General features: G+C 47.2%; 1 protein-coding gene across 1 annotated transcript; it reads left to right on the top strand.

The window, feature by feature from the left end:
• Positions 1–1,664: 1,664 nt before the first annotated feature.
• On the top strand, positions 1,665–19,710 carry TBC1D2 (TBC1 domain family member 2). Its single transcript, XM_050912843.1, has 13 exons — positions 1,665–2,072; positions 2,724–2,856; positions 3,908–4,049; positions 6,119–6,255; positions 6,878–7,065; positions 8,210–8,596; positions 9,441–9,551; positions 11,190–11,377; positions 13,179–13,649; positions 14,804–14,924; positions 17,598–17,783; positions 18,435–18,556; positions 19,254–19,710. The coding sequence occupies exons 1-13, from the start codon at positions 1,665–1,667 to the stop codon at positions 19,453–19,455; spliced, it is 2,796 nt and encodes a 931-aa protein (XP_050768800.1). The 3' UTR covers positions 19,456–19,710.
• Positions 19,711–20,057: the final 347 nt, after the last annotated feature.

Raw genomic sequence — 20,057 nt, 5'->3', positions numbered from 1 at the left:
CTTACTTGATCCTGTTCATGGTGTGAAGTAGAAGACTGCTTCTTCCTCCTGATAGTGGTTCCTTTGTGCCAGGCAAAATTAGCTTGGAAATTAAGCTTTTGGGTGTTTCAGAAGCTTAGCTGAGGCAGCACTTTCATGAAGGGTGCTTGTTCCTTGCATTTGTGAATGCGTTCAGCAGCAGGATCCATGGTGTCAGGGGAGTGAACTAAAAGAATTTCAGCAGCTTTCCAAAAAGAGTGAACTTTATCTATAGTTGTCTAAAAAGCTAATGTGGGAACAGGAGGGGGCAGCAATAAACGTGATGGGGCTTAGCCAGCGCTAGGATGGGTAAGCCTTCTTTCCGTCATGAGGATAAGTTGTTCCTAGGAGCGTGAGCTTGGACAACATCTCTGTGTGCTCCACTGTATTAATCTCCACTCACCTGTTGTCACACAGCTGGCTGTCGTGTTCAATAGTTTTGTGTCTGCAGTGGGATTCCCACTAACTTAACACTGCAACAATTTATTTGCTTACGTATTTGCTTTAGATACGTTAGTGTTTGAACTGAAGTCTCTGGTAGTCTTTTCATTTATTGGTCTTTAAACCATGTTTTTACTTAAAAAAAAATGCAAGAAATTATTTATTTTTCTGGAGTGTTGTTGGCTTTCTTTATACAAGGGCCATGGGTGTCTGCAGCTCTAAGCAAAAAATCACACGTGCTGTATGGTTAAGCGCTTGAAAAAGTGCCCAGAAACGTCGCAGAACTGCTATCCTTGCATATGATCAAAATTCATCTGAATGTGGACCTAAGTAGCTGGCTATGGCTTTGAAGACGGCCCCTCCTCTGAGAGGGAAGTTGGACTAGAGATCTCCACAGATCCCTTCCAGCCTTATTTTTCTATTTTTCTCTTGCACATTGCGTTCCTCTTGGGAACCCAGCAGGTTACTTCGGCCACTGAACAACCAAGTCCCTTTTGCAAGGATCACAGAATTACTTTCTCTGGTGCATAATCCATCATATGAGGCCTACTGGATGGAGACCTAACACATGGCATGCAGGCTTTTTGACAGCAATCCTCAGCTGACACAAATGATATATAAGGATGCTGCATAAGGCTGGATTTTTCTCCAGACACCATGGTTTAAAATATTACCTGAACATTGAGTGGAATGTTCACTTACCTTACAGGTTGCTTACCTGTAAGGATACACTTACCTGAAATCCCTTGACCTGAGTATGTGCCCCCTGCAGAGCTTGTTATCTTGCCATGTTTTCTGCAACTGTTACTTAAAATTATTGTCTGTGGCTTCAAATGCCCTGGTTATTGCTATTGATTTGGTACGCCCACAGTCTGTACTTATTTCTCACTGAAGAGGTTGTGGTACTGCTTCTTGGCTGCTAGTCCATGCTAATTTAGGAATGGAAAAGGGATAAAACAGATATATAGAGGTCATCTGAGCCAAGGAAGGCAGAGAGCAATGACCAAAAGTGGAAGTCTGAGACCTTGCTGGACAGTTTGAAAGCTAGGGAATGTTTTTTGTCGTATGCCAGACCTGAGCTTATTCCTCCTTTTTCATTTGCTGCAGGTTCTGTAACAATGATGATGTAGTCGGGATCTGCTGTTACTTATTTACCTAGAGAATTTCCTGTTTCAATCTGATTCTGAGTATATTTCCTGAAAGAAATGAAAAAAGGACCAGAAAGTGGAGCTTGCCCCCTAGCTGCTCCAGGCAATTTAGTGGAGTCAAATCCAGACAATAACAGCAGCAATGGAGCCTCAGTGAAAGAGAAAGACATGCTTTCCTCTTCTGGAGAACTGGAAAATGTACAGCTGAAACCCAGCAGAGAAACATCCAGAAAAAAACTCTGTGGCTATTTAAATAAGCTGGGTATCAAGGGGCCAATCAAGACCTGGAAGTCTCGCTGGTTTGTTTACGATGAAAACAAATGTCATTTACTATACTACAGAACTGCACAGGACATCAACCCTTTGGGGTCTATCGATCTTTCCAGTGCCAGCTTTGACTGCAAGGTGGAAAATGGGGAAGGGGTTTTTGAGATCAGAACACCAAGCAGAGTTTTTACTTTGAAGGTAAGGGGCAGCATTTTCTTGTGGGGGCTGTTATGAAACATTCCCAATCAGGACAGACACATCTCTGCTAAGATACCTCCTAGCTTAAGTTTCACTTTAGTCCTCCCAGCCTGGACTGTTACCATTTGGCCCTAAATTACTTGCATTGTTTTGGCAAGACTGGGACTCCATTACCTGTGAGATGGCCATTGTTTAACATAATAGGAGTAAAAGCTGAACTGGGTGCTGAATTAGAATCGAGGAGTCCTGCAGTCCACATGTAATTTGCTGAATGAGCTCCCCTGTCTAAAGTGGTTGCTCCAGCAGGAACCTTTGCTAGATTTTTATCTCTGTGAAAATCGCTATTAAGAAGCTCTGTGGGTGATTCCTGGCTAAAATAATCGTGACATTTCTGCTTAGTCTTGGAGCATAGTAAACCAGAGAACATTTAAAATGAGGTCAGCAGTCCACTGAGGTTCTGTTACGAAGGCCATGCTGAAGATTTACTCTGTCGTCCCAAGTCAGTGTTAGGACCAGAGGACATAGCATAGGCTTGACACAGCTGGCCTTTATTTCTGCTGACTTGGGCACTGAAGTGGTAGTCAGCCCTTCAGGATGTGTCTTGTGCTGATGAGATTACTCCCCTCCCCTTCCTGTTTTATGTTGTGTTAGGCAATCAGCAAACAGGCAATGATGTACTGGCTGCAGCAGCTACAAATGAGACGTTGGGAATTTTGCAACGCTCAGAGCAGATTTCCTGTGGGCAGCTCCCAGCTTGTGAATGAACCTCTGGCCAGCAGAACAAGTAGGTGTTGCGTATGTCAGCCTTTCTTTTGCTTTCAGCCTCCCAGTGATGAATGGTACTCCTCATCTTTAAGTGGGCAGAAGTTTGGGCCAGGTTTTTAAATGCAGGTGCGAAATATCAATGCTTGGTCTATGTTTGGAACTTCTGGCCTTACTATGGATGAATGTGAATGGGCTGTCTCCTAGTCCACAGCATGTGGTTGGAGATGCTCAGGTATCTTACGATCATGAATTCCCTCTTGATTTTCCTCATGCATGTGAAGTGTGCACATCTGGTGTATCCCCTTCCTCTTAGAATCATAGAAATCATAGAATGGTTTGGGTTGGAAGGGACCTTAAAGATCATCTAGTTCCAACCCCCCTGCCATGGGCAGGAACACCTTCCACTAGACCAGGTTGCTCAAAGCCCCATCCAACCTGGCCTTGTGAGGCCTGTGAAATTTACAGCAAGCAAGTTTTTTTTTCAGCGGTGGTGGGATGAAGATGTGCATTCCTAGCAGTGGGAGTACACAGGCTGGTGGATCGGGGGAGGGCACAAGCAGGGTGTTCACCTGTTTAGTTTTGACTAGATGCACATTTTGTTTGAAACAAATAACCCCCTCCCTAGTAAGTGTCTGCTCTAAAAGGTTCTGCATACCTTGGCATTTTGCTACAGCAGCAATAATTTGGTAACAAACTGTGTTTGTGGAGTGTTATCTGCACATTAAAACTATCAAACACTGTTTGGGATGGGGGAAAAGAACAGCAACAGCTCCCTTCCTTATTCCTTTAGGCAGTTAAAGTTTGATTGTTTGGGGTTAGTCATTCTCATATACAAGTGGTTGAAGCCACTTGATTGTCCTTGAATAGATGACACTATTTGTACATGGAACCTTCTGTAACTTGACCTAAAAGTAAGGAAACTTGTTCTGCCGTCCTTGTTCCACCTGGCCAGTTGAACATGGAATGTATACCTGTAGTAAAATGTTGTGGCTCTCAAGTTACAGGAAGGAGCCAAAGTCCAATGGAATTCTGTCTTACTTGCTTCTGTGTCCTGATTTGTTTTTACACAGGTGTTGTTGACAATGAAGACTTTCTGCCTCCAGTGAAAACACCAACAGAAGCAGTGGGTTTAAAGGCAGCATCTTTGCCTGCACCCCAAACATCTACTGCTTTGCAGAATATCTCCCTTAAGCACCCTTGGACAGAGATACAGTAAGTGCGTGAGGAGAGCTGCAGCGTGGTTGACATGCTAGCCTGCTGCTTTGTGCCTTCCTTGCTTGTCACGTATTGTGTGAAATGGGACTCTTGCCTAGGTGAAAGAACCATGAAGCAGCTTTTTGAAGGATATTCCAGGTGAAAGCAAACTTCCTCCCAGAGGGTCTTTCACATCCCTCTGTTCCAATGCATTTCACATCATCTAGCTCTCATAGCAAAGATCCTAGTGGCAGACCTACGGCTTGGTTAAGCTTTCTTCAGTGTAGGCAGAGGCTTGCATGCCTGCTGCAATGCACCTGCACATCGCTCTTGGAAGGGCACATGGGCAGGTTGAGCTGTACTCTGTAGGCTAGTGATAGAAGCCCATTAGCACTTTCCAGTGGTTTCAAAGGACCTTGAATGTAGTGCACTCTCTAAGGCAGGAACTCCAAGCAAAAGGCGCTTGAGCCTGTAACATGGCCCGACACTGCACAGCTTGCTACTCCTTGCTGAGTTTTAAGTATTCCCACTACCTACAATGATGCTGCTGCCTGCAGTTGCAATGTGTAGCTCCATCAGGGCTACAAGTTACAAGCCTTGGGCAGTTACAGTTGCACGAAGACAACCCCCATCAGTATCTCTGTAAGTGTGTCCTAGTCGCTTATTTACATATAACCTAAAATGTGTAAGTGGCCACAGATGTGGTAGGTAGCCTGGCACCTGCCAAATGTTTTTGGTGGGGAGGTTGGCTATAGTTTTTTACCACCACTACTGTGGCTACAATCTGATGCTGACAGCAAGAAAGATCCCCCATGGGACTAAAGAGAATCAGTCAGCTGTACCATTTTGCAGGCTATGCATTCTCTCCTCCTCACTTTGATTAAAAATAATATGATCATATCTCCTCCCCCCTCCCCAGCCCTGCTTTTGCTGGCTTGAATAACAATTGCCTTTTTTCAGCTTCGAATTGTATTGCTCCCCTGGTTCTGTGAACATTTCTTCAGGACCTATCACTGTCAGGCAGGGTCTTCATGAGTGTAGCGTGTCTGATTTTAGCTAAGTTCATCAGATCCCTGAGCTGCTGCTGTCTCAGAGGAAAAACAGAGTGCAGCATGAGGTAGAGAAAAGTAGGAAAGTTGCATCGTATGAGTGCCAACTGCAGACTACAGGGAAGGAAGGTCTGCTGATCTTACGTGCCATTATGTTCCCTGAGGTCAGAAATGTCGGCTTTTCTGCTGTGGAGCCTTACAGTAACAAGGCAAAATGAGAACAATATCTAAATGCCAACTTCATTTACAGTTAGGAAGTAGCTGACACTGAGTCTTTTATAGATCTCAAAACAAGGGGCTTGTTTTGTTTTAGCTGATGGACAACACAGGAGAAGGGAAAAGACCTGTACAGAGAAAGGCAACTGTCTCACTTTCCTGTATAGGTTTTACAGAAAATACTTGTGCATTTGTGGTTCTGCTTGATGCTGTAAAGTCACCTCAGTGCTTCTGGCAATATCTGATAGCAGCAGCTGTAACAAACTGGTTCTGTGTCTGATTGCAGTTTTGTTCCTGAATCTCTTTACTGCGTCAAAGTCTATTGAGTTTGTTGTGGCAAGGCTATTAAATGTGGTTCAGAGCACAGGACCTGTGGCTGCTTCAAATGTGATCATTGTGGCAGTTCTGGCTGCGCTGTAGATAGCTGAGCTCTTCTTGGCACCTGGAGATTTCTGCAGTGAGCTAAGGAGAGGGAGAGAGGAAGGGATGTGGTTGGTCTACTGTTACCTTTGATCCCTCTGTCCAGCCTGATGCATTTATGTACAGGGCTCAAGCACATGGGGAAAGATCTCCAGCTGATTTACATTGCTGTGCTGGTACTCATTTTGTGGCACCTTCCTGATTTACACCAGTTACAACCTTGCTCCCCTCAGATCCGCCAGTGCTGTGAACAGTTCATTTTCTCAGCACATGAAGGAGATAGGTTTTGGGAGAAGGGGTAGGATATGAGGAGAGGTAAGGCGTTGAATAGTTTGAATATGCACTGACTGCAGTGATCATGACTCCTGTTCACTAGGCTGTCTTGATCTCTTCTTGTTTCAGAAACACTGTCTACAATATCTGTGGCTCCAAGCAGCTCTGGGGGAACAATGGGAATGTCTTTACGTTCAGTGAATTCGAGGAGCATCCTGAGAAGCCGGATGAGGAGCAAGAGACAGAAGTGGAGGCAGGATGTGCAGGTGCTTGTTACTGATCTGTGTGAGCTGGTCTGAGTATGATGCCTTCTAGCAGGGAGTCAAGACTTAGCAGGAAAGGAAGGGAGAGGATGGCAAGTTGTCATGGGACATGAAAACTCTATCACATTGTCTCAAGTCCCTTCCTGTGTTGTTGGCACAAGACTGACTCTTTTGGCTCTGCTTCAGGCTGCACCTGTCTACCTCCTACCTTTGGAACCTTCTGCAGAGGCAAAAATACCATCCATGGTGCCAGCCCATACTGGTATTTCTTTGAGGTAGAAGTTAAATTGCTGCACGATCACAGGCTAAGCTCAGCAGCTCCACTGCATGCTTGGGAAGTTACCTCTCCACGATGGTAACTTGCATTTGCTGGGTGCAAGATAGATGGGCAGGCTGCAAGGTGGGTTAACAGGTACCATAAAACATCATGGCTTTGTTTATTCTGGGGGTACCTGTGGCTGATCCCTACTGTCTGTACTGCAACCCTGTGGATCCCAGCAGGTCAATTTTCCTTGTCCAGTGTGTCAGTCTTCTCTGCTGAGCTGTTGTGAGTCCCCCCATAGCAAGACTCAGGAGTCCATAGTAGCAATCCAATTCTGTGTGAATTAACCCTGTTTCCATTCAGCTAAGGAGGGGATCCCGGAGGATGGAAGGATGGAGCCCAGGCTGAACTGGGTTAGGAAAGCCAGGTGGATGAACAGTGGCTTCCCAGGCTTGCCTGAAGAATTGTCCGGGGAGAGGAACCCAATGGATAAAGTGAGTGTCCTACAGCAACAGATCCTGACACTCAGAGAGGAAGTCAAGTCACAGAAGGTGAGTGTGGCGAAGAGTCTGCTGCTTCTAAGGGCAGGGCCCTGAGACTGGTCACAGGGACTCCCTTACACCTTGGCGTTAGGCTGAGAAGTGCTCAGCAGGCACTCACTGAGGACCACTTGAAGCTCCTGTTGTTACCCCTTTGTATGTGCCTGATTGCGCCCAGTGCAAGGAAGAACGGGCTGTCCTTCAGCCATTGCTAGGAAGTGCAGCTAGCAGATGGGCTGGAAAAGGGAGGTAAAACAAATCCACATGCACTCTGCAGGTGTCTTGCTGGTGCATCTCTATTGCTCAGTGAATGTACGGAGTACAGTCCTGAATAGGTACCATGACACTGGCAGGAGCTGCCAGGCTGAGTCATGCTGTTAACAGCAGGTCATTCTTTTTGAACAGTGATCCACCATTAAGAGGTGATTTGACTGTAGAAGTCAGCGCATGGGTCACTCACTGCAAGGGCTTTCTCTCCTGAATGGTGCTGTTCTTCACAAGCATGGAGCAATGCCAGGCTCTCCACTAATGATTCTGGTAGCTCTTCCAGCAGAAGAGGCAGGAGAGCCAGGTCCCGTGGTGAGCAATCAGTTGCATCCTTGATTTGTTTCCTTAAATGGCTGAGATGGCAGAGCCTGAATTACAGCATGCTGCTGGGGCAAGCTTTTGTGCCTGCATGTGGGATGGAGTGAGGGAGGACTCTGGCAGAGGGAAGGTTAAAATGGATACAGCAGTTTCCTTCTGGTAGCACAGATAGATGCAGAGTGCGTTATTTCCCTCCCTCCTATTTTACCACACTGCTGACCAGATCTCCAGCTTCTCTGGTCTCTGCTGGGCCTCCCGAGAAGGATGACTATAGAAAGTCAGAATTCAGGCAGTGTGAGCAGCAGCTTGTCTGTTAGCAATCCACCTAAAGTCAAGTCATCTGTGGCCTGCTGCAGAGACCTTTCAGGCCCAGCTCTGAGAGCAGAGCTTCTCTACTGAGGAAGCACTGTGATTTCAAGATTGCTGCATTCAGTTTTGCTTCTGAAAGGAGTCAGTTTCAAGATCCTGAGGACCTTTCACTGTTCACTGATTACTGGTTGGGTCTGTGCTGTCCGTGCTGCCATTGCCCTGGGCAGCACTGTCATGTAATGGCTTTGCATTCCTTTTCCAGGAGCTGGTTAAACTTCTCCACAAAGCTCTGGAGGCAGCCCAGCAGGAGAAGCGAGTATCTAGCATGTATCTCACTGCAGCAGAAGATAAGGACAGGCTGGAGCTGGTGCGCCACAAAGTGAGACAAATCGCAGATCTCACCAGTCGACTGGAAGCTCTTGAGAAAGAAAAGAAGGAATTGGAGCAGGTACTGACTCTGAGAGACAGCCACATCCAGGAACTCAAGGAGCACGTGCAGCTTCTGATGGAGAAGAACCACGCCAAACAGGAAGTCATCATGGCCTTGACGGAGCAGATGGCCCGAGAGCTCTCTGACCCCCTGCAAGAAGCCAACACTGTCACTGCAGAGACATTGTATAAGCAGCAGGAAGAGATTGAGCACCTGAAGGTGTGTGAGATGGCACAGGTCATTTGGGGGCTCCCATTTCTGTGCCCTCTGGTTCAGTGGGAGGGTGTTCCTTGTTGGAAGCACAGAATATACTTCTGCCAGTTGCTCCATCTGTCTCCATACCAGAAGCAGGCTGGAAGGGGCTCACCTGATACCAACAGGGTGCTCAAAAGCATCTGGGTCAGTTTCAGCTTCAGCTCAGAGCCTGTTTTGTTTGACTTTGTGTCACCATTCAGTGTCTGCCTCTTTCTTTGCTCTTCTTTTGCTTCACAGCTGCAGTATCACTAGCTGCCTTCACTAGCTTTGTTCCTCTGTGTTTCCCTCTTGCAAACAGTTTCCCAATACATCCTGGTTTTTTCAAATCCAGCCTGTTGTATGTCACTATATGCACAGTTATAATGACCAGTTAGCATGGGGTGGAGAGTCACCAAAAGAGCCACTTACTGCGTTGTGGGAGAGTGTTTGGTTTTGGTGCCAGCTATAGGGCTGAGATTTGTGTCAGTTTTTTAAAAAAGAGAACAAAACGCATATATTCTTCATCTTAAATAAGTGCTTCTCTAGCTTTATATCACCCGGATGTCTCTGTGTTTTCTAAGCACATACATGGAGTGCACTGAGCATTTTCAAGTGTCTTGTCTATGCATGACACTCCTATTGAATGGTGTGCCTTGATTTCCTTTGTAGGTAATATTTGTCCTGGGGAGTCCTGTCTTCTCCCCAGAACACAAAATTGTTGAGATATTTTCTTGTCCTTAACACAGTCCACACTTGAGGTCCCTGAACTGGGAGGGGATTCCAAGCCCCTCAAGAACTCTCCTTGTGTGACTGTTTTGCTTTGTGGCAGGACGATATTGATGCATACAAAACCCAGAACCAGTTTCTCAACTCGGAGATCCACCAGGTTACTCGACTCTGGACGAGCGTTGCTGAGAATGAAAAAGCCCTTCTGATGAAGGTAAGGCAAAATGACTTTTTTTCCTTGGTGAGAGCTGTTACTAATTTCTTTCCGAAGTCGGCACTGGAATGGATTTTGGTCCAAAACACGCCAGGAATAAGCTTTCTTCCCAATGTGTTTTTTCAGTGTGACCTTTTTTCCTGCTTTGTGTTGTTCCCAAATTAGACATGATCATTTTCATTCTTCAATAAAAAACCTGCAAAGCTCAGTCTTAAGGGTGCTGAAACTTAATGCAGATTTCTGCATTTCAGCTATGCTTTTGCATACAAATAAAAAAGCAACACTATGCATAGGGAATCAGAAAGTTTTCCTGAGAGCTGGCAGACTGACTGAGCCCTGGCTCCATCTAGTCTTGATTTCTCTACCAGGCTTGGCACTGCCAGGTGGCAGCACTCTCAGGTCCTGCAGCTAGATCAGAGTTCTTAAGTTTTCTTAAGCTTTGTTTTTATTTCTAGCCTTGTAAGTGTGCATAACCTGGTTATTCTCAGACTTGTCTAATCCTACCTTCTGGTCCTGAACCATTTCCCCAGGCTGGTGGTGTGTGCTGGCATTTGTTCTGTGGGTTTTCCCTGGGTTTTACTTCCCTGGGTTTTAAGGTATGTCTCCACAGTCTTGGATTTTGGAACAGAGCAAAAAGCTGCTTCTAAAGTGTTATTGCCATTTTTACATCTATTGGCTTTCTAGTCCTTTGAAACCCTGCCTACTTCCTAACTTACTGCCCTTCTCTGATCCTGAAACTGCTGTAACCTTCAGAAAGGAAGTAATCAGACTGACATGCTTAATGTGAGGCAAAATGCTGGTTAAAGTGGTAGTACAACAGTATCCCACGCTCCTTTCTGTCCCCTCTATAGGCAGCCTAATTCTCTCTGTGGCTTCTGTTTTGTTTTTGTTTTCAACTGCTGCTTCCCACTGAGCAGGAGTCTTCATTGAGCTTCCTGTGAGACATTGGGTGAGTCTGTCACCTGTGTGGCCTCAGTTTCCCACTTGTGGAGTGGGGATAACAGTCCTCATTCCTTTTTTCTGCTTTGTGTGCCCAGGAGTGTGGTGGTGGCAGGGACTGTCCTGCTGTCTGAACTCAGTTGGGCATCCTGTGCTTGAGAAATGTTGTGTACCCATGCCATGGGACTGGGGTTGCTGAGGCGCATGTGGTCACCGTGTCTGTAGTGCTACTGTGAATCCTGAAAATGGTATGGTCATAGCTCAGTCCCAGGATTGGTGTGTTTTGTCAGGATACAGCTCAATGTGGGGTAGAGAGCTTGTCTGAGGAGCAGGAGAAAAGCCTGCAGAGAACTCAGCTGCAGTGGTGGCTCTTTGGTTGTGTCCTGAGCCGAGGTGGCTGGGATATGGCCATCCACTGATGCAATGCAGTAGCAAAAGTATGTGATGCTGTAGTAGGTCTCCCACTCAATAAGCAACTTCTGTTGCGTGCTAGCTACTGCAACTTGTGCTTGTTCGTAGACCACAGTGATTCATTCATGGCTGCAATTCCACTGACTGTAGAAAACTGCTGGATGTGTTTTCTGGGGCTTTGCTGTTCAGGAGTCTTTACTTTATGTGCAGACCGGGCCAGTAGAGAGCAGTGGCAACGCAGGAAGAACTGTCAATGAGCCAGCTCATTCTCTCTTGTTTCCCCATCAGTGTGCCTGCCTGCAAGCACGAAACTGCCAGATGGAGAGCAAATACCTGACAGTCTTGCGGAAGCTGCAGGAGGTTGTGCCTGGCCTGCCCAGCTTCCATGCTGAGTTGGTGAGGAACCTCATCCAGGAAGCACTCCAGTGGGATGTGAAGGAAGAAGCAGAAGAAGGTTTTAACCTGAACCCTGTAAGGTAAAAGGCGAGAGCATGGGAATATTCACACCATTGTAGGAGTCTGGCTGTGGAGGGGAAAGTGCAGGCAAGAAAGATGCGGGGACATTTCTATAGCAGGGACTTGGAGCCATGACCTAGGAGTGGAGGTTGAGGAAGCTGGTTTTGTTTCGTGGTGTGGAGACCACAAGTATGTGATAGCAGCATATCACTGTAGGAAGGGGAAGTCAAAGATGATACAGCTAAACTTTTCTTGGCAGTGGAAGACAGTATGGCAAGTGACAACAGCCATGGCATGCCTGGGAGGTAAACACTGGACATGAGGATAAACTCCTGTACAAGTGGAGGCTACCTGGGACGTGGGGGAGCTCCATCCTTTGGGGTTTTCTAGTCCCAGCCATACAAAGCCACTGTTGCCCTGTTCTAGTGCTGGGGACAATCCTGCAGTGAAGCGGGGCTGGACTGGAGACCTCCAGAGAGCCTGGGGTCCTTGCATTGGTGTTTATGCTTTCCTGCCCAGTTAGTGCCTCAGTTTTGTAGCATTTTCCATTTCATCTGGTTGGTCAGACTCGCAGGTTCTCCAGGTAGCTTTGGAGATGAGACCCCAAGGCCAGGGTTGGTTTCTCTGTGAAGAATATAATGATACCTTACAAGTATCCCAGCCTGTGGACTGATGATGCACAAACCCTCAACGAGCTGTGCTATCAGCGCTCCTGGTGTTTTCTGATCAGTAGGAGATTTGCATTGTGTACAGGGTGTCCTGGTTTTGGCTGGGATAGAGTTTATTTTCTTCTTAGTAGCTGGTACAGTGCTGTGTTTTGGATTTAGTGTGAGAATACTGTTGATAACATGCTGATGTTTTAGTTGTTGCTAAGTAGTGCTTATCTTAAGCCAAGGATTTTTCAGTTTCCCATGCTCTGCCAGCAAGCAGGTGTGCAAGAAGCTGGGAGGGAGCACAGCCGGGGCAGCTGACCTGAACTAGCCAAAGGGCTATTCCATACCATGGAACGTCATGCCCAGTATATAAACAGGGAGGAGTTGGCCAGGAGGAGCAGATCGCTGCTTGGGCATCGGTCAGCGGGTGGTGAGCAGTTGCATTGTGCATCACTTGTCTTTTCTTGGGTGTTACTTCTCTTTTTTTGTTATATTCCTTTTCATTATAATTACTGTTATTATTATTATTATTAGTAGTAGTAGTAGTGTATTTTATTTTACTTTAGTTATTAAACTGTTCTTATCTCAACCCATGAGTTTTACTTTTTTTTTTTCCCTTTCCTCCTCCCCATCCCACTGGGAGGGGGGAGGGGGAAGGGGGAAGGGGGAAGTGGCTGCATGGTGCTTAGTTGCTGACTGGGGTTAAACCACGACACAGGGAGACATCAGAAGGGACTGTGGATCTCTGTTCTTTGCTTTCATGCCGCAAAGCCTTTGCAGTCCCTTCCTACAGAACTGTCTCTGCACTAAGACATGGTAGGGAGAAGATACACAGGTTGAGCTAGATACTCACTTAGGGGCAGGGGAGCAGGTGAGGTGAGTGAGGTCTGATGAGGTTGGGCTGTAGCTCAGAGCAAAGTTACACTTGAGTTCGTGTGTGTATGCCATTGCTGCAGGCTCTCATTTGTCTTCAAGGCTCTGAGACAGTGGGCATGGCAGGCTCTCACATGCAGCTGCCAGAGAAGTGAAGGTGAAGTACCTGTGCTCTGGCATGGGTGACAGGAACCTGGCAGCAGGCTGTAGTAGGCATGGCCCCAAGCAGTGAGTGGCCCTTGATGCAGGTACCAGCACGGTTCTTTGAACTAACCTCTGCCTTGTGTCCCTCCAGTGAGTATGATGAGTATGGGTTTATGACTGTACCTGACTATGAAGTTGAGGACTGGAAACTTCTGGCCAAAATCCAAGCCCTGGAGATAAAGTCCAACAACCTGCGGAGCCAGGAAGTAGTGGAGAAGCCCCTCCGTGACAGGTGGAACAGTGTTGGAGAGCTAAGCCGCTCTGCAGAGCTGAAGAGTCTGATCCGAAGTGGCATTCCAGTGGAGCATCGGCAGCGGGTCTGGAGGTGGATTGTCAGCCGGCACTGCAGCCACCTGCCTGACCACTACCAGCGGCTGTTACGGCAGAGCAAGAGCACCGAGCACCCTGCCTGCCGGCAGATTGAGCTCGACCTGCCCCGCACACTGACCAACAACAAACATTTCTCCTCTCCCACCTCCCACCTCATCCCCAAGCTCCGGAGGGTGTTGCTGGCATTCTCCTGGCACAATCCTGCCATTGGATACTGCCAGGGACTGAACAGGTGAGGAGCCAGGTATGCTGCTTCTTCATGGGATAGCACTGAGAAGGTGTAGACACATACTCTAGGCTGTGATTCAAGCAACCCCAGGCTCCTGCCTCTCTAGAGTTCTGTCCTGGCTCTAGGTATTTTCCTGGAGAATTCTGCATTTGGTGTCTTTTTTCACCCACTGTTGCTGCTGGGATCAAGCAAGCAGCAGGGTGCACTTGTTCGGCATCTCCATAGTTACGGAATAGGAAGGAGCAGCTATAGGATGTAGAGTGAGGCAGAAAAACAGCATGAGGCTGGGGCTGAATTTCTAAGTCTTAATGTGCTCAGCAGAAGAACAGCCTGGTGATTCCCCTTTTTGCTGAGAAGAGTTGGAGGAAATGCTGGGAAGTGTTAGAGATGAGGGAGTTGCAGCAAATGACATGAGGAGAGGCTGAGGAAACTGGGGTTGTTCTGTCTGGAGAAGAGAAGGTTCAGGGAATCTAAAAGCTTCTTTCACTTCCCAAAGAAGGCTTTAGGAAAGATAAAACCAGACTTCTTAGAAGTGTGCTGCCAAGTATGAGAAGCACCGGGCACTAGCTGCAAGAAGGGAATTTTTGGTTGGACCTTTTCACATGGGGAAAGTCTGTGTAAGCTATTCCTGTTGATCTTTGGATGGTCTTCAGAAGGACATTTTCCACTCCAGAGAGCCCTTGGTATTAGATACCGTGTTTCCAGTCTGGCTGAAAGGGGGTAAGTCAGAGCTGAAGTGTGTAAGGGCTGTAGAAGACTATATGGGAAGGCGAGCTATGTCACATGATATGGAATATCTCTGAGTGAGCTCTTTCCTGTATTGAAATAGCCAAAATCAGCACACTGCTAACTTCAGCAGATCTACAGGCCATGCCATTAGCTGGGGAGTCTGGCTTTGTCACACCAGTTCCATATTTGATGCTTCCTGTTTGCTGACAGAGGCACATGGGAAAGAAAATCACAGCCCCATGGTTCCTTCAGAAACCCGCAGAACAAATCAGTTGCCTCTCTGAGCAACTGTCCTGCCACATTTGATGTTTTGGACGCTCATGGAGCTAGAGACATGCCAAGAGGAATCTTGGATTCTCCAGTTTCTGTGCTGGCCTACGTCTCCTCCTGCAGTGTTGCATTGCCTCACCATGTCTTGTCCATCACAGATTGGCAGCTGTTGCCCTCCTGGTCCTGGAAGATGAGGAAAGTGCTTTCTGGTGCCTAGTCCATATTGTGGAGAACCTAATGCCAGCAGACTACTACAGTGACACACTGATAACATCACAGGTGAGCTGGGCACCCTCACATCTGCTTGGACACTGATACAGTGATTTACAGTAAACAGTTAAAAGCAAGCAGTCAGCTTGCAGTGTGTTTGATTTCTCACAGAACAGTGATACCACCTTGCAATCTCTTCCATTGCAGAGGTGTTGTAGACTTGAGAGTACAAAGTTGTTACACACACAGGAGCAGCAAAATTGATCCCCAGCACTAGGAAATTTGGCACCACTCCTGAGTAGTCACTTGAAGGTCAGGTTAGTCAGAAGGAAGGTGCCCATTAATTGCACAGTTACTTATTTTAAGGAGGGCCTAGTAGACGTGAGGCAGCAAACGCCGACATGTGTAGAACTAAGTATGAAGAAGGCACCATTCTGCAGCCCTTCAGATGTTTCTTTGTGTCACAGAAACACTGGACAGATAGCGATATATTTCAAAAGTCGATTTTCTTTAATGATAGCAACACGTAATGGTCAAATTGAACAGGAATATTATGTTGTATTGAGATATGACAGCCAGATTGGACAGGAATATTAGGTCATAGACACTGCGACAAACACAACTTATTTACAGGTTCAGGATGTCAGTTGGGAGCTATCACTACACGAAATACAACCAAATCTAAGCTTAGAATGATGACTCAAAATGCGCAATCACTCACCGATAAGGCAAGGCACTCAACCCTGGGGAGTTTCCTTAGATGGTGTCCTGATCTAAGGGGAGAGTCTCCAACTGCAGACCCAGTGCTCCAAGGAAGACTGGCTCAAAGGGGTCTTCCTGCAGGCTCCTTTTATACCCTAAGTCGGATTGGGGCTCATGGTCATATATGGTCAGTGGTCTGGAAACTTCTCTTAACCAAGGCGTTTCACTGGTTGAGGTGTTTCTGGTGGGCTCGGGTGGCTGGGATACATGACTTGGGGCACTCTGTATACATGACCACAGTCACCATGCGGCTGGCCGGCTCAACCCCCAAACCATGGCTTCTAGTTTAACTCTTTCCTTTCAGCGGTCATGAAGTTTTGGTCTTTATCAGGGCAGGTGCACCTGCCACACTTTGGAAACTGCACCCTGTCTTTGGAGTGCCATGTGCAGATGGAAGAAAATACTGAGATTTTTATATTCACTGTACTTGCCTGAGTTCATTATTAAATACAGTGTTAGTTCTGGCTTTGGGGTTCCCTGCAGATCAGAAAGCCCTCTGGCCATTTCATGTAAAATGTTGTTTTTTGGGTAACTTACCCTCCTGGTTCAAAGTCACTGGATTTCAAGGTTTTCAAGATGTGTTGTATCAGATATACTATGTCCTCCCAGGCAGACACGGAGCCAAGATAAATCCCATGTAGTTCAATGGAATTGTAATTGTGTGCCCATACCACCCACACCCGGTCTGGTGAGCCTGGCTGTGACCTTGGTGTCTTTATTGAGTGTGGTCCTTTCAGAGGGAAGAGGGTTGTATCTGTGGGCCCACAATAGATGAGGCTACAGGCATCAGTAGCTGGGAGTGACTGATTGTGCCACTGAACTGGTTCACTAATGTTTACTGGGATAGTGGTGTGCTGGTGCAGAGGCCAACCCACAGACTGGGGAAGCAGCCAAATCACTGTGGAGATAGCAAACTGTCTATCTGGAGCAGGTAGTGTTAGCTGTGAGATTTAATAGGCAGCACTCAATACTTGACAAATAGTGATTGACAGGGAAAACATGGCAGACTGAAGACACAGAGGCTCCCCTACATTTGGTGAGAAAAGACTGTCAGCTGAGGGAGCCTGTTTTAGAAAGACTTCCTGACCTCATGGTTGGTCTCTGAAAGACTAGCCAAGACCCACATAAAGAGGAAGGTCTAGGATGATGCTTTGGGGGTTGGCTTGATAAAGTGAAAGCTCTGAGTTGGCTGAAAAACTTAAGGTTTAGCTCTTGTAGATTTTAAAGACGAGGCATATCACCTCATCTGGTTTGTACCACTGTGCCACAGCTAAGTGGGCTGACACAGCTGGGGCAGTAGTATGATATGGCACAGGGGAAGACTTAACCATGATCTTGCTCCTTAGCACTTCCTCTCATGAAACCATGGCTTCCCTGAGATGAAGCCTTTATAAACTTGGGTCAAGGATCTCATGAACTGCATTTCTGTGTCTCGGCTCATGCAACCAGAAGCAGAGCACAGACAGTACTCAGACCACAAACAGAAGCTAAGTGAGAAGATCAGGTCCTGCTTGCGAAGTCAGAGGGATTCTAGGTGTTTATTGTGTTCGGCCACATGCAGTCATTCAGACCTGGGCAGGTTTTAATCCCTGTCATTCAATTGGATGCTCATGACATCACAGAAAATCCCAGAAAGACCGATGCGGGAAGATGTGGCAGCATTTTCCCTCTTGACTTTGAGGTTGGGAAGGAATATGATCCTCTGAGTGAGAAGACTGTATATATCTCTGCTTGTATCTTGACCCTGTTTCAGCTCCACACCTTGCACTGGGTACAGCGTACAAGTACACTGCTCAGTAATTTTGAAGGGTTGGGAGACAAAGGATGCTCTGCTCTTCCTAGGGTGTGGTTAGGCTAGAAGGCAGCACTAGTGATTACCGTGGCTTGCATGAGCCACTGTCCCGTTGCACTGCTCCTCTCCTCCAACACCAGGCCTGCTCTTGACTAGGACTTAATTGTTTTCTTTTTTGTCAACTTTAGGTAGATCAGAGAGTCTTCAAAGACTTCCTGTCAGAGAAGCTACCTCGCCTCATGGCTCATTTTGAGCAGTATCGGATTGATGTCTCACTCATCACCTTCAATTGGTTTCTGGTGGCCTTTGTGGACAGCCTGGTCAGCGACATTCTCCTGCGAGTGTGGGATGCCTTCTTGTACGAGGGAACTAAGGTGCAACTCTCAGTCTAGGCCTTCCTCCCATCTGCACCACCTCTGTGACATGACGGCAGGGCGATGGACATACACATGTCAAGGGGATGTGGGGCTGGGCCTCTTGTCCTATCCTGCCTGTTTGGTGGGGTGCCTTGATGCCTCCCAGCCTCTGTGTTGTCTGTGTACTTGCTGCCGGTAGGCAGACCTAGTCCCTGATACTGTGCACAGTATCCCTGGCACTTTTTTGCAGGTAGTCCTGCTATGAAACAGCTGTCTGACAGGCTATGGTGTCTTCTGCTCTGTGACCTGGACACAGCTGAGAGTATGACAGATACAGGGAGCAGAAGAGAGTTAGTATCTGAAAACGCGAGTCTTGCATTGCCGCTGTGCATAGGGAGAACTGGAGAACCCTTGCAAAATCCCTATGGGGTCCTTTTGGAGGACTTGCTATGCTCTGGGGTTGTAAATTAGCTTACAGAGGGTCATTCTCTTGGGATTAGCCCTGCGCTTCTTCAGGCCTGCCCTAACACAGCCTATTGAGAGCAGGAGAAGCCCAGTGTCCAGCCTGTACTGCAGTGCTGTGTGCCCCACCCCATATTTTACGCCAGGAGGGCCTGGTCCCTCAACTGCCTAAGACTTTGTAAACTCAAATACCTTTCAACCCTCCAGGTGATTTTCCGCTATGCTCTTGCGATTTTTAAATACAACGAGGAGGAAATCCTAAGAATTCATGACAGTGTGGAGATCTACCAGTACCTACGCTTTTTCACAAGAATGATCATGGATGGCAGGTAGGACTGTGGGTTGTAGACAACCTTCCATCCTGGGTTTGTACTTGCTTGCCTGTTAAGTCAGCCTAAAAAGAGTTGTGACCAGTCTGTTAAGAGAGATGCATGCACATTGGCAGGTCCGTGGGACACGGATCAGTTTGTCTCTTTTTGACTTTCCCTTCATGGTGTTACTTAAAGTCTTTCTGGCTCAGGCAAAGGTGTGCTACAGCAGAGCAGGCCACTAAGTGTGAGCCAGCCTCCTTTTTGCAGCAGCTGGAATTTGTGCTGCCACTTGCTGGGTTTCTCTCAGCTGTAGCTGGGGTATTTGGGAACACAGCACCACTCACAACCTTTAATGGCAACATGTGTCTGAGAGCAAGATTTCTGTGATCAGCAGAGCTCAATGTCAGGAATATTCCTCCCTCAGGGGCTGTCAGAATTGGCATCTGATCCACTGTCTCCTGACTGGTGGCTGCACACCAGTACCTTAAAAGGTGCTGTGGTGTAAGGCTGTTTAAAGCGTTGCTTGGGTTGGTGTTTGTGTGAGAAGGAATTGCCTGTGATTCCTTTAAGACTCTGCTGCTTGATGACTTTTGAGCTGAGAGCGCTGAAATCTGAGGCCCTGCTCTTTGCCTACGCCAGGATGCACTTGGCGTATCTGTTACCATCTGTTACCAGCCAGTAAATTGGTTCACCAGACCTGTCTTTTCCATCACAGGAAGCTGATGAACATTGCCTTCAATGACTTAAACCCCTTCCCCATGAAACTGCTGAGGAACCGGAGGTCAATGCACAGGGAAGAGCTGGAGGCAGAGCTGTGCGAGCTGGAACAGATCAAGGCAGCCTATGTAAAAGAGAGAGCAGAGCAGGGGCCTCAGGACCTGAAGGAGGTTGTTAGTGAAGAGGAAGAAGAGATTTAACAAAAACAGAGTTCCTTATCACTTCCCTCCCACCTTGCAGAAGGTCTTCAGTAGCAACTGTCTGTAAGAGATGGAGCAGAGGGGGAAAGGTGGTCACAGCAAGAGTTCATCTGCCCCAGGAAGCAAGGCTGTAGGTACAGGACCATTTGGAGACCAAGCCAGACTTTGTAATGGATTGGAAGGTGTCAAAGGAATTTTATCCTCTTCTGTACCTCTCCCCATTCAGCCCACCCTGTTCTGTTCAGTTCAGGATTACAGCTGAAGGTCCATAGGAAATATCAGTTGTGGTACCATGACAGAAGTTGACATGGTGCAAAAGACCCAGCCAGGCAGGGCTTTTCTACCTTTTCTGATGGAGGCTTGAAAGAGATCTTTATGTACAAGTCGAATCACCAGAAATAATGAACTGAGAGCACTCCCTCATTGGTACCTAATGCTTCTGAATTGGTCAGGAAGGAAACCTGCTCTTTGAAGGCATGGTGCCTTCAGTGGCTAGCCTGCCAGGAGAGCGTGTGTTTGACATTGCAGTTACTGAGTCATGACACTGTCTCCAGACGAGTGTTGGGCCTGAGGAAGTCCTGGGAGCTAGAGGACATCTTCCC

Source organism: Gymnogyps californianus, chromosome Z (genome assembly GCF_018139145.2).
Source record: "Gymnogyps californianus isolate 813 chromosome Z, ASM1813914v2, whole genome shotgun sequence".
NCBI lineage: Eukaryota > Metazoa > Chordata > Aves > Accipitriformes > Cathartidae > Gymnogyps > Gymnogyps californianus.
This window is presented reverse-complemented; position numbering and strand designations above follow the sequence as displayed.

Excerpts from the sequence above, each read along its gene's own strand:
- TBC1D2 (XM_050912843.1), top strand. The coding sequence starts at position 1,665 with ATGAAAAAAGGACCAGAAAGTGGAGCTTGCCCCCTAGCTGCTCCAGGC. Across the intron at positions 4,050-6,118 it reads CACCCTTGGACAGAGATACA|AAACACTGTCTACAATATCT; the intron begins GTAAGTGCGTGA and ends TTCTTGTTTCAG. Across the intron at positions 18,557-19,253 it reads AGAATGATCATGGATGGCAG|GAAGCTGATGAACATTGCCT; the intron begins GTAGGACTGTGG and ends TTTCCATCACAG.